General features: G+C 39.2%; 1 protein-coding gene across 5 annotated transcripts in view; it reads left to right on the forward strand.

Annotated features, from left to right (window-relative positions):
* The window catches only part of NBN (nibrin), a 64,727-nt gene that overhangs the window by 34,833 nt on the left and 14,775 nt on the right, over positions 1-15,119 (forward strand). For all 5 annotated transcript variants that reach the window (XR_014843018.1, XM_021089138.2, XM_085021104.1 and 2 more), the window contains one exon: positions 1,912-2,025. Coding sequence is in view for 4 of the 5 variants with exons in the window: in XM_021089138.2 (XP_020944797.1) it covers positions 1,912-2,025 (114 nt within the window). In the remaining variant the exon portion in view is untranslated. The remainder of the gene's footprint in view (positions 1-1,911; positions 2,026-15,119) is intronic.

Here is a 15,119-nt window from a genome sequence, read left to right on the forward strand (position 1 = left end):
GGAAACAAATCTGACTAGGAACCATGAAGTTGTGGGTTCAGTCACTGGCCTTGCTCAGTGTTGAGGATCCGGCATTGCCATGAGCTGTGGTGTAGGTCACAGATGCGGCTCAGATCTAGAGTTGCTATGGCTCTGGCGTAGGTAGGCAGCTACAGCTCTGCTTAGACCCCTAGTCTGGGAACCTCCATGTGCCATGGGTGTGGCCCTAAAAAGACAAGAAAAAAAGCAGTTTATGTTGAAAATTGATACCATTTCTTCTGCTTAAAACAGTTACAAAAAGTAATTAAAAAATTACTCTAGTATGGACATATACTGACAGTTAATGAATATATGAAGCAAACTTTATTAAGGTTGAATTCTTTATATGGTACTGTTTACCTGGTTTTCTCCACCTTCAGCAGCATTCTTTTGGCTGTGTTGACAGGGTCCTTCCAGTTCTAATATTGATTTGTGACTGTCTGAAGAGGTTCTTTAACCTCAGGACTTTATGGAGATAACAGATTTGTTTAAAATAAATGAGCACATTTAATAATGAAAACTAGGCATTTTATTATTACTTATATGTATAACACAGAATATAAACATGTACACTGAATATCAAACCTGAATTCCACCTTTAGGAACTGATATTTATTTTATCAGTATGGATAAAGAACCATACTCTTGTGGTTCTTATCCAGTTTGTATTCTTTTTGTTGTATATTCTTTTTGTTTTCTCTACTGATATGTTTGCTTCTTGTTCCATATTACTAATCACTGCTAGGTTTTGCTTATGCATTTGATCAAAATATAGCAATTTTTTTGAAAGTGATTTTTATGAAAGACTGCTTTTCTCTAGAACATGATCTTTATGATTCTTGCTGTGACTGTGGGGTATTGTAGCTTTTTCTCTCTAATGTGAGCTACTTTTAACATTTCTCAGTTAAATAGTTTTCTTCCAATGACTTTAGAACCTTATGGAGTATTATAATGTTATTAAAGGATTCTAAACTCCATTTAACAGGAAGACTTCTACTTAGAGTTGGTGATGGGAAATATCTCCCACTTACATGGCACCCACTTACTCTTTTCCACCTCACAGCTGCAGCTCATAAATAGCACAGGGGCATTCTTGCTGTTGATTATTTCATGTTAATATAGTGGTACAAAATCTAATTGTTATGTCAAAATTTAAAAGATGTACTACTTTTTTAATTAATGAATGAAAAAAAGCAATAATAGTCATTACTGGCGCAGGAGTAATGAAGTATAAAGTAGTGCATATGCTGGGGAAATAGTTCAGAAAAAATTAAAACCCTTGGAGTTCCCGTCGTGGCGCAGTGGTTAACGAATCTGACTAGGAACCATGAGGTTGCAGGTTCGGTCCCTGCCCTTGCTCAGTGGGTTAACGATCCAGCGTTGCCGTGAGCCGTGGTGTAGGTTGCAGACGCGGCTCGGATCCCGCGTTGCTGTGGCTCTGGCGTAGGCCGGTGGCTACAGCTCCGTTTCAACCCCTAGCCTGGGAACCTCCATATGCCGCGGGAGCGGCCCAAGAAATAGCAACAACAACAACAACAACAGCAAAAGACAAAAGACCAAAAAAAAAAGTTAAAACCCTTAAAAATATTAATTTAATTGACCGAGGAAATTTGTTGATTCTAAAAGGAATTCAAACCAAAATTTATGTGGAAAGAGGTTCAACTGGATTGCCTCTAATGAAAGAATTTTAGCTTTTCCGAATATACTCAAATCAGTAACATAGCTCTATTTCCTTTATCTCTTGCTCATTTTCATTTATAGGACATAAACATCTTTAGTAATTGCTTTATCATGTACGATTATGCGTGTTTACAATATTTGCTTTTTTAAAACTTTAAAAAAAAATGATTGTCTTGGTTTTTAGTGCATTTAACAAGGTTTACTATTTAACAGGTCGCATATCCTGGAGCAGGAAAACTTCCACACATCATTGGAGGATCAGATCTGATAGCTTATCATGCTCGAAAGAATACAGAATTAGAAGACTGGTTGAAGCAGGAAATGGAGGTTAGTAGGAAATGAGACCCAGTAACTTGTTTGATTTGCATTTCCATCCCTTGTGATTTCCTTAGAGCAAATTCTTCTTAAAATCTAACTTAAGATAAATGATCTAAGGTTATTCCTTCTGAAAAATTCATGAGGTATGGAGCATTAAGATTAATTTAGGGGTGGGATCAACATGGCAGAGAAGTAAGACATGGCTCTCATCTTCTCCCACAAACACATCAAGAAAAAATCATCTAGGGAGTTCCACTTGGGGTTCAACAGCTTACAAACCCCGTAAGTATCCATGAGGATGCAGGTTCAGTCCCTGGCTGTGTTCAGTGTGTTAAGGATCAGTTGGATTGGCACAGAGGAGGGTACTGCAACTGAGCACCACCGGTTGCTGTGAGCTGTGGTATAGGTCACATGTGGCTTGGATCCCGTATGGCTGTAGCTATGGCCAACAGCTGTGGCTCTGATTTGACTCCTAGCCTGGGAACTTCCATATGTCACAGGCGCAGACCTTTAAAAAAAAAAAAAAAAAGAAATCAAATACATGTAGAACAATTGGCACAGAGCATCTGAACGCTGGTAGAAGACCTTAAACCTCCAAAAAGGGCAAGAAACTTTCCACATAACTGGGTAGAACAACAACAACAAAAAAAAAAAAAATGGAGAGAGGAAAGAAAAAAAAAAAGCATCAGGATGGAACCAGCTCGCTCACAGCTCCTGAGGGTGAGCTGTGAAAGAGGAAAGGAACTTGCACTCTGGGAGGCCACTCAAAGCCTCAGTGAGTAGTGCAGCGGCCAGATTGAGAGGGGCAAAGCAGAAAGAGAGCTGCACAGATCATCAGTACCGTTGTCCCCATGTACTACAGCCTCTGACACTCCGGTGGGAGCTGAGCACTGAGACTCAGGCTTCAGAGGTTGGTTCTGGGTAGAGGACTAGCGTTAGCTGTGTGGAGACAGCCTGATGGGCTAGGGAGTGGTGCACCCTGGGCTGGGGACCGGAGTACCACAGCTGAGGGAGTGTGGGAGGAGGCTTTTGCCTGCAGAAAAAGCAAGGAACCATTGCTGGGGAGGAGGAGAGGAGAAAGGGTAGGGCCACTATAGGAATATCTCTCTGCACACCCAGGCTCTTGGGTGGCAGGGTGCTTCTTGCACTACCTGGGGGCAGATCACCTTAGGCATCTTAGACTGCAGCGGTAGGCATGGCCTGCTACCACCAGGAGTCCCTGAATGGTCACCACTTATAGTCCCAATCATCTCTTGGATTGGCACAGAGGAGGGTACTGCAACTGAGCACCACCGGTTGCCCTCACTCCCCTGGGAATGCACACACTCTGCTCTTGCTGCTGCCAGAGGCTCAGGGCACTGCCTACACCTCCCTGCAACCACTTGCCAGGGCCCTGCAACCAAGAGCAGTCTGTGCCACCTCCCTGCAGGTCCTCACCACTGTCAAGGGCCTAGCAGCCAGGCACTGACTACTGGCCTAGCCGATTGCCTCCATCTTCCTGGAAGCAAGTGCAGGCCTTGCACCAGCACACCACCTATCAAGGGGATAACAGTCTGCACACACTGAGGAAAGAGACAGCAAGCATCCCAACCAAAAGCAGCCCTCATGCCAAAAAAAAAATTGTAAGCCCTGACAAACCACCCAGGGGCACTCTCACATATAAATGGCACTCTAAGATTACAGTAGCTATTTTCCCTAAACTCAAAGAATAAGAAAAATATAAGAAAAACGAAGAAGCTCAGGAACCATTCCCAAGAAAAAGAACCAGAGAATTCACCTAAGGAGCAAACAATGAAGCAGACCTCTGCATTCTAACAGGCACCAAGTTCAAAAAGGAGATAGTGAAAATACTGAAGGAATTAAGGCCAGATATGAACACTAATGCAGATTACTTTAGAAAGGAACTAGAGAAGATGAGGAATCATGAAAAATTGTAAAATTCATTTGCAGAGTCACAAGCTGAGTTAAAGGCATTAAAGAGCAGAATGAATAATGCAAAGGAATGAATAAGTGACGTTAGTTAGAATAATGAAAATTGGGTCAGCAGAAAGAAAACAAATGAAAAAAATATGAAAGTAATATAGCAGGTCTATGGGATGATATAAAGTGGACCAATCTATATACATAATAGGTATTCCAGAAGGTGAAAAAAAAGAAAAGGAGATTGAAAATCTATTTGAAGAAATTATGGCCAAAAACTTACCTAATCTAAAGGAAACAGATACCAAGATACAGGAAGCATAGAGGGCCCCCCCAAACAAGTTGAACACAAACACACATACAAGACATATTAATAATAAAAATGGCAAAAGGTAAAGACAAAGCAAGAGAAAGCCATCAACAGAAAATAAAAGACTTAATAAGGGGGACCCCCCCCCATAAGGATATCAGCTGATTTCTCTAGAGAAACAGTACAGGCCAGAAAAGAGTGACAAGATATATTCAAAATTTTGCAGCCTAGAATACTCTACCCAGTAAAATTATCATTTAAAATAGAAGGAGAAATAAAGACTTTCTTCAACAAACAAGGATAGAATACAGCAAAATTAGACCCATTTTGAAAGAAATACTGAAAGTTCTCCTTTTAATAGAAAAGAAATAAGACATAGGAGGGAGGAAAATCACAATTGGAAAGTAATCACTTAAGCAAGCAAGTATACGAATCTAAAAGGAAAAAACTCTGTTCGTAAAAGTGGTGATAAACAAGGGAAAGCAAAAGGATAAACATGAAGATGCAAAAAAGGACATCAAGATCAAAATGTGGGGAAAGAAAGTAAGAAAATCTAGATTTTTTTTTTTTTTAAGAATGTGTTCGAGGAGTTCCCGTCATGGCGCAGTGGTTAACGAATCCGACTAGGAACCACAAGGTCTCGGGTTCAATTCCTGCCCTTGCTCAGTGGGTTAACGATCCGGCGTTGCCGTGAGCTGTGGTGTAGATTGCAGATGCGGCTCCGATCCCGAGTTGCTGTGGCTCTGGCGTAGGCCAGGGGCTGCAGCTCCGATTGGACCCCTAGCCTGGGAATCTCCATATGCCGTGGGAGCGGCCCTAGAAAAGGCAAAAAGACAAAAAAAAAAAGAATGTGTTCGAGCCTATATGACTATCAGGCTAAAAGCAAGCAGATTAGGAAGGTGTTAACATACTTGAAAAACAGAGCAACCGCAAATCAAAACTAAATAGTACATTCACAAGAACTAAAAAGAAGACGATATGAGCATAAAATTTTAAAAAAAATCATCCTACCAAAAAAAGGAACAAAGAAACAGAATCAACTTGAAAACAAGGTTTAAAATGACAATAAATACATGTTTATCAATGATTACCCTAAATGTGAATGGACTGAATGCTCCAATCAAAAGACATAGAATGGGAAAACTGGATAAAATAAAAAGAGCCTACAATATACTGCCCATGAGAGACTCACCTTAGGGCAAAGGACTCATATAAATTAAAAGTGAGGGGATGGAAAAAGATAATTCAAGGAAAAGGAAATGACAGGAGTTGCAATATTCACATCAGATAAAATAGACTTTTTAAAAATTTTTTAAGTCTTTTGCCTTTTCTAGGGCCACTCCTGCGGCATATGGAGGTTCCCAGGCTAGGGGTTGAATCGGAGCTGTAGCCACTGGCCTATGCCAGAGCCATAGCAACACGGGATCCAAGCCACGTCTGTGACCTATACCACAGCTCACAGCAATGCCAGATCCTTAACCCACTGAGCAAGGCCTGGGATCGAACCTGCAACCTATGGTTCTTAGATTCGTTAACCACTGCCCCACAATGGGAACTCCAAGATAAAATAGACTTTAAAACAAAGGTGATAAAGACAGACAAAAAAGGACACTATATTTAATGATAAAAGGATTAATTCAAGAAAAGGATATCACACTTGTCAATATATATGTCTCTGATAAAGCAGCACTCAATACATACAGCAAATACTAACAGACATAAAAGAAGAAATTGATAGGAATGAAGTAATAGTAGGAGATTTTAACACCCTACTCACATCAATGGACAGATCCTCTAGATAGAATACCAGAAGACAGAGATCCTAAGTGACACAATAGAACAGTTAGACTTAGTTGATGTTTTCAGGACATTACATCCAGAAAAATCTGAATACACATTCTTTTCAAGTTTACATGGAACATTGTCAAGGATTGACCACATATTTGGGCACAAAACTAAATTCAACAAATTTAAGAGTATAGAAATTATTTCAAGTATCTTCTCTGACCACAAATGGCCTGAAACTAGAAATCAACCACAGGATAAGAATTGAGAAAAAATTGATTACATGGAGACTAAACAACATACTTAAAAAACTAATGAATAAACAAGGAAATCAAAGGGGAATTTGAAAAATACCTCAGAGAGTTCCATCATGACGCAGTGGAAACAAATCCAACTAGGAACCATGAGGTTGAGGGTTTGATCCCTGGCCTCACTCAGTGGGTCAAGGATGTGGCATTGCTGTGGCTGTGGTATAGGCCGGCGACTACAGCTCTGATTAGACCCATAGCCTGGAAACCTCCAAAAAGACAAAAGAAATTTTTAAAAAATTAAAATAAATAAAAATAAATAAATAAATAAAAAATACCTCAAGACAAATGACAATGAAAACACAACCATTCAAAATCTGTGGAATGCTGCAAAAGCAGTTCTCAGAGGGAAGTTTATAGTTATACAGGCCTTCCTCAAAAAAAGAAGAAAAATCAAATCAACAACTTAACCTACCATCTTAAAGAACTAGAAAAAGAACAAACAAAACCTAAAGTCAGCAGAAGGAGGAAATCATAAAGATCAGAGAGGAAATCAATCATACAGAGATTCAAAAAACAATAGAAGAAAACCAATAAAACCAAGAGCCGGTTCTTAGAAAGAATAAGCAAAATTGACAAACCTCTAGCCAGACTCACCAAGAAAAAAAGAGAACCCAAATAAACAAAATAAGAACTGAAAAAAGGAGAGGAGTTCCCGTTGTGGTGCAGCAGACACAAATACGACTAGTATCCATGAGGATGTGGGTTCGATCCTTGGCCTTGCTCAGTGGGTCAGGGATCCAGCATTGATGTGAGCTGTGGGTAGGTCACAGATGCGGTTCGGATTCCATGTTGCTGTGGCTGTGGCTATGGATAGTAGCTGTAGCTCCAATTCAGTGCCTACCCTGGAAACTTCCATATACTGCAGGTGCAGCTCTAAAAATCAAAAAAAGAAGAAAAGAATAATGACAAATCTCACAAATACTGCAGAGATACAGAAAACCATATGAGAATTCTATGAATGATTTGATGTCTACAAATTTGAAAGCCTAGAAACGTACAACTTTCTAGAGATACACAACCCACCAAAACTGAATCAAGATATAGATCATTTAAACAGACCCATCATTAGAAGTGAAATTGAATATGTAATAACACTCCGTACAAGCAAAAGTCCAGGACCAGATGGCTTCACAGGCAAATTGTACCAAACATAGAAGAACGTATATCCATCCTTCTTAAACTTTTCCAAATGATTGAAAAAGAAGGAACACTCACAAAGACATTCTGTGAAGCCACCATCACCCGAATACCAAAACCAGACAAAGATAATTATAAAAAAAGAAAATTATAGGCCAGTATCTTTCATGAATATAGATGCAAAGATTCTCAACAAAATTTTAGCCAACCAAATCCAACAATAAAAATCATACACCATGACCAAGTGGGATTCATCCCAAGTTCACAAGAATTGTTCAGCATATACAAATCAATCAACATCATACACCATATTGACAAAAGAAAAGTAAAAAAATGACATGATCATCTCAGTAGATGCAGAAAAGGCATTTGACAAAGTCTAACATCCATTCATGATAAAAAAAAAAAAAAACCTCTTACTGAAGTGGGTATAGAGGGAAAATGTCTTAACATAATTAAAGCCATTTATGACAAACCAACAGCCAGTAAGTCATATTAGAGAAATGCAAATCAAAACCACTATGAGGTACCACCTCACACCAGCCAGAATGGCCATCATCAAAAAATCTACAAACAAGAAGTGCTGGAGAGAGTGTGGAGTAAAAGGAACCCTATTACACTGTTGGTGGGGTTGTAAATTGGTGCAACCACTGTGGAAAACAGTATGGAGAGTCCTCAGAAAACTAAAAATAGAACTACCATTTGATCCAGCAATCCCACTTCTGGGCATCTATCTAGAGAAAACCATGACTCGCAAAGACACATGCACTCCAATGTTCATTGCAGCACACTTCAATAGCCAAGACATGGAAACAGCCTAAATGTCCATCAACAGAGGAGTGGATCCATAAGATGTGGTACATATACACAATGGACTATTACTCAGCCATTAAAAGGAAAGAAATAATGGCATTTTCAGCAACATGGATGGACCTAGAAATTATCATGCTAAGTGAAGTCAGCCATACAATGAGACACCAACATCAAATGCTTTCACTGGCCTGTGGAATCTGAACAAAGGACAGACTGAACTTCTTTGCAGAACAGATGCTGACTCACAGACATTGAAAAACTTAGGGTCTCCGGAGAAGACAGTTTGGGGGTGGGGGGATGTGCTTGGGCTGTGGGATGGAAATCCTGTGAAATCAGATTGTTATGATCATTATACAACTACAGATGTGATAAATTCATTTGAGTAATAAATAAAAAATAATAAATAATTAAAAAATTAAAAAATAAAATTGTACCCCAAAAGATTAAATACCTAAGAATAAACATGACCAAGGAGGTGAAAACTTATATGCTATTAAACATTAATCAAGGAGGAGTTCCATTGTGGCATAGCAGAAAGGAATCTGATTAGTATGCACGAGGACGTGGGTTTTATCCCTGGCCTCGCTCAGTGGGTTAAGGATCCAGCATTGCATTGCTATGAGGTGTGTAGGTTGCAGATGCAGCTTGGATCCTCTTGCTGTGGCTAGGGCATAGGCCAGCAGCTGTAGCTGTGATTAGACCCCTAGGCTGGAAACTTCCATATGCTACCGGTGCACCCCCCCACAAAGACCAAAACCCCGTTGAATCAAGGAATTAAAGAGGATTCAAAGAAATAGAAAAAAATCCCATGCTGCTCGTGGATTGGAAGAATTAATATTGTTTAAATGGCCATACTACCCAAAGTAATCTGTAAATTTAATGTGATCCTATCACGATACCCTTGACATTTTTTTTATAGAACTAGAAAAAAAAATCCAAAAATTTATGTGGAACCATGAAAGACCCATTATCGCCAAAGCAGTCCTGGGGGGGAGGGGGGGAAACAAGCAGGAGACTTAACTTTCCCAGACCTCAGATGATACTACAAAGCTACAGTAATCAAGACATTGTGGTAATGCTACAAAAACAGACATACAGACCAATGTAAAAGAACATAGAGCCCAGAAATAAACCCAGACACCTAATGGTCAGTTAATATTCAACAAAGTAGGAAAGAATATAAAATGGGAAAAAGTCAGTCTCTTCAGCAGGTGGTGCTGGGAAAACTGGACAGCTGCATGTAAATCAGTGAAACTGGAACACCCTCCACACCATGCAAAAAATAAACTCAAAATGGCTTAAAGACTTTAACATAAGAAAAGACATCATAAAGCTCCTAGGAGAGAACATAGGCAAAACATTCTGTGACATCAACTCTACAAATGTCTTCTTATGTCAGTCACCCAAAGCAATAGAAATAAGAATGAAAATTAACCAATCAGACATAATCAAAATTAAAAGCTTTTGCACAGCAAAGGAAACCGTGAAAAAACAACAAAAATGCAAGGGCAACCTATGGAATGGAAGAAAATAGTTGCAAATGGTGCTACCAACAAGGGCTTAATCTCCAAAATAAGACTACAGATAGTAGCAAGGGTTTGTAGAAAATGGAGCCCTCTTGCACTGTTGGTAGGAATATAAATTGGTACAACCACTATGGAAACAGTATGGAGGATCCTCAGAAAACTAAATATATTACTACCATTTGATCCAGCAATCCCATTCCTGGGCATATATCCAGACAACACTTTGATTCAGAAATACATGCACCCCTATATTCATTACAGCACTGTCCACAATAGCCGAGACATGGAAACAACCTAAATGCCCATAGACATTACAAAGGTGTGGTACCTGTACTCGATGGAATACTGCTCAGTCAAAAAGAACAAAATGCCATTTGCACCAATGTGGATGGAACTAGAGATTCTTGTACTAAGTAAGTCAGAAAGAGAAAGATGAGTACTATATGATATAACTTATATGTGGAATCTAAATTTTGTATGGCACAGATGAACCTTTCTACAGACCAGAAAGAGACTCACAGACATGGACAGCAGACTTGCGGTTGCCAGTGCAGAGGAAGAGGGAGTGGGATCAACTGGGAGTTTGGGGTTAATAGTGACAAACTTACATCAAGAATGGATAGGCAGGAGTTCCCTTTGTGGCTCAGTGATAGGGAACCTGACTAGTATCCATAAAGATGAGGGTTCAATCCCTGGCCTCACTTAGGAGGTTAAGGATCTGGCACTGCTGTGAACTGTGGTGTAGGTAGCAGTCGCTGCTCAGATCTGGCATTGCTGTGGATATGCTCTGATTCAACTCCTAGCCTGGGATCTGTCATCTGTCATGGCTGCAGCTGTAAAAAGCAAAACAAGCAGAATGGATAGACAATGAAGTCCTGCTGTATAGCATAAGGAATGATGTCCAGTCACTTGTGATGGAAAATGATGAAAGATAACATGAGAAAAAGAGTGTATAGATATATGACTGGGTCACTTTGCTATACAGCGGAAATTGACAGAACAATGTAAATCAACTATCATAAGAAAATTTAAAAATATGTAGTGTATTTAGTTATCATTTTAAAAAAAATTGTACTTTTCCATAATATTTCTTTTTAAGGGAGTTCTAGATTCATTGATCATATATCTACAGCTAATATGCTGCCTAAGCCTCAAGAACCCAAACTTTAGTTATACATTGCTCTTTTGGGAAAATATGAACTGATTGATAGCTTTTTTTTTTTTTTTTTTTGTCTGTTTGCCTTTTCTAGGGCCACTCCCGCGGCATATGGAGGTTCCCAGGCTAGGGGTCTAATCAGAGCTATAGCTGCCGGTCTGTGCCACAGCCACGGCTACACAGGATCTGAGCTGCGTCTGCGACCTACACCACAGCTCATGGCAACGCCAGATCCTTAACCCACTGAGCGAGGCCAAGGATCGAACCCTCAACCTCATGGTTCCTAGTCGGATTCATTAATCCCTGAGCCACGACAGGAACCCCGGTTGATAGCTTTCTATGTTAGAATGTGATTTCCAAAAATTTATTGTTTACGTATGTCAACTACATATTATTTATAAACTGCTGTGTTAGAAACTTGTAGGGACTGTCCACTTGAGCCATAATTCTTTCAACCGTTTTTTTTTAAACTGGAAAATTTAATAAAGTTCAATATAGTGAGGAGCTTTTTTCTTTTCTTTTTTCTTTTTTGGCCATTGTGTGGCATGTGGACTTTGTGGGCCAGGGATCAGATCTGAGCCACAGTTGCAGCAGTGCTGTATCCTTTAAACCACTGTGCCAGGCTGGATTTTGAACCTTCATCCTGGTGCTACAGAGATGCTGCTGATCCCATTGCACCACAGCAGAAACTCTGTGAGCTTTTTAATATATAAAGTCCTACATGGAAGTTAAGAAATCAGAAACATATCACTCTTTTCAGCTTATCTTCCAGTTTAGTACTTCCTGTCAGCTCTTCTGATTGGTATTTCATTCATTCATTGAGTTTTTGTTCAATCTGTTGTGTTTTTCATTTCTGGAAATCTCCTTCATTTGTTTCTAAGTCTTGTTCCCTGCTAATGTTTTTAAGCTCCTCTTTTATATTCCTTCCTAATGATACCAAATATGTAAAGTGTTGATATGTTTCATCTAGTCCTCTCTTAGGATGCCTTGTTCCAAGTATATATTTTGTGGTGTTCAAATGTGGATTGCTCATTTTTCTTGGAGCTTGATCCTTGAGAATTCCTTGAGTCGTAATTTTAAGTTTATTTCCTCTAGAAAAGTTGTTTGTCTGTGAGTCTTGTTTTACCAATATGAAACTACTTTAATCTCTGCTTGTCGTTTTTTGGGTCATTTGGGTAGTTAATATGTATTTGGACCAGAGGCTTGAGTGAAGGCCAACCTGTGTTACAAACTTAGATGTTTTACTTCTTTCCTTCACCCTGTGTCAGGGTCAAGACAGGCAAGTTTCTTTACTATCTCCTTTTGTGTTGTAGACTTTGTTCTTCTTTCACCCTTTAGTTCTGCCCTCTTCTTCTATTTCTTATCTTGAATTTTTTTCATAGTACTCATTTCTCATACAGATATCAAAGGCGAGCCTAAGTTTTTTTATGGTTTACAGATATCTACAGGGTAGGGCAAAAGTTGGCTGTGGCCCTTGGTAACATCTTAGGATTTATATTTCTCATTTAGTCTTCAGAAATTTTTTTAAATGCTTTTTTAGGTGTTCTTCCTGTGGTTTATTGAACACTGATAGTGCCCATTGATCCTTGGCCTTGCTCAGTGGGTTAAGGATACAGTGTCGCTGCAAGCTGTGGCATAGGTTGCAGATGTGGCTCTAGCGCAGGCTGGTAGCCACAGCTCCAATTTGACCCCTAGCCCAGGAACTTCTGTGTGCCACAGGTGCGGCCCTAAAAGGAAAAATAAATAAAAAAATAAAAACTTTTTTAATCAAAAAATTCTTAGATCACTCAAAAAAATAGGGTTGTCAGGGTTATTTGCTGTCAGAAAATGGAAGATTGGAAGTAACATTGTTTGCTCCTTTTTTTTTTTTTTTCCAGGCTGTACCTGCAGCATTTGGAAATTCCCAGGCTAGATGTTGAATTGGAGGTACAGCTGCTAGCCTGTGCCATAGCCACAGCAATGCAGGATCTAAGCCATGTCTGCTATCTACACCACAACTCACAGCAATACCAGATCCTTAACCTACTGAGTGAGGCCAGGGATTGAACCCAAATCCTCATGGATACTCGTCAGGTTTGTAATCCATTGAGCCGCAATGGGAACTCCACTCTTCTCTTTTTTTTTTTTTTTTTCTTCTTTTTTAAAAAACTTCATTGAAGTATAATTTATTTAAAATATATAGATTTCTGCTATACAGCAGTGACTTATATATGTGTATGTGTTATACAAGGATATATATACACAAAGATATATAAATAAACACACACAAAGGAATTCCCGTTGTGGCACAGAGGAAACGAATCCGAGTAGGAACCATGAGGTTGCGGGTTCAATCCCTGGCCTCACTAGGTGGGTTAAAGATCCAACATTGCCATGAGCTGTGGTGTAAGTTGCAGACGTGGCTTGGATCTGGCGTTGCTGCGGCTGTGGCGTAGGCCGGCAGCAGCAGCTCCTATTAGACCCCTAGCCTGGGAACCTCCATATGCAGCAGGTGCAGTCCTGAAAAGACAAAAAATAACCCCAAGAAACACAAGGATATATATACACACACAAGGATATGTATATATGTATACACATACAAGGAGATATATTATATATATATATATATATATATATATATATATGTATGTATATGTATGTATGTATATAAATCCTTTTTCATACTCTTTTCCATTATCGTTTACCACAGGATATTGAATATAGTTCCATGTGCTATAAAGACCTTGTTTATCCATCCTATATATAATAATAATTTGTCTGTTAATCCCAAACATGCAATCTTTTCCTCCCTCATCCACACCCCCTTGGTTCTCTCTCTTTGAATCTGTTTCTGTTTCATAGATATGTTAATCTGTCATATTTTAGATTGCACGTGTAAGTGATAACATATAGTATTTGTCTTTTCCTTTCTTACTTCATTTAGTATGATAATCACTAGGTTCATCGCTGTTGCCGCAAATGGCATTATTTCATTCTTTTTTATGGCTGAGTAATATTCCATTACATTTATGTACCTTTTCTTTATCCATTAATTTGTCAGTGGATATTTAGGTTGTTTCCATGTCTTGGCTGTTGTAAATAGTGCTGCTGTGAACATAGACATATATATATCTTTTCGAATTATAGTTTTGTCTGGGTATATACCAATGAGTGGGATTACTTAATCATGTAATAACTGTTTTTAGTTTTTTGAAGAGCCTCCATACTATTTTCAATAGTGGCTGCACCAGTTTACATTCTAACCCTCAGTATAAAAGGGTTCCCTTTTACTTAAAAAAATTTTTTTTAATTATAGTTGATTTGCAGTGTTCTGTCAGTTTCTGCTGTACAATAAAGTAACCCAGTTATACATACGTGTGTGTGTGTGTGTGTGTGTGTGTGTGTGTGTACACATTCTTTTTTTTCACATTATCCTCCATCATATTCCATCACAAGTGATGAGATAAAGTTCCTTTGGCTATACAGCAGAATCTCATTGTTTATCCATTCCAAATACAATGGTTTGCATCTACTAACTCCATACTCCCACTCCCTCCCCCGCCCTCTTGGCAACCACAAGTCTATTCTCCATGTTCATGAGTTTGTTTCTTTTCTGTAGATAGGTTCATTCATGCTATACATTAGATTCCAGATAGAAGTGAAATCATATGGTATTTGTCTTTCTCCTTCTGACTTAATTCATTTAGTATGAGAGTCTCTAGTTCCATCCATGTTGCTGCAGATGGCATTATTTCTTTTTTATGGCTGAGTAATATACCTCTTCTTTATCCATTCATCTGTCAATGGACATTTAGATTGTTTCCATGTCTTGGCTATTGTAAATAGTGCTGCTGTGAAAATAGGGGTGTATATATCTTTTTTTTTTCTTTTTGTCTTTTGGGGCTGCACCCACAGCATATGGAGATTCCCAGGCTAGGGGTCTAATGGGAGCTGTAGCCACCCCCCTACAGCAGAGCCACCGCAACATAGGATCTGAGCTGCATCTTCGACCTACACCACAGCTCACAGCAATACCAGATCCTTAACCCACTGAGCGAGGCCAGGGATCAAACTCGCATCCTCATGGATGCTAGTTGGGTTCATTAACCACTGAGCCACGATGGGAACTCCTATCTTTTGAAATTATAGTTTTATCTGGGTATATA

This window comes from Sus scrofa, chromosome 4 (assembly GCF_054392235.1).
Source record: "Sus scrofa isolate SSC_HxYL_T2T_F1_AM1 chromosome 4, Sscrofa_HxYL_maternal_Yorkshire_Landrace_v2.0, whole genome shotgun sequence".
NCBI lineage: Eukaryota > Metazoa > Chordata > Mammalia > Artiodactyla > Suidae > Sus > Sus scrofa.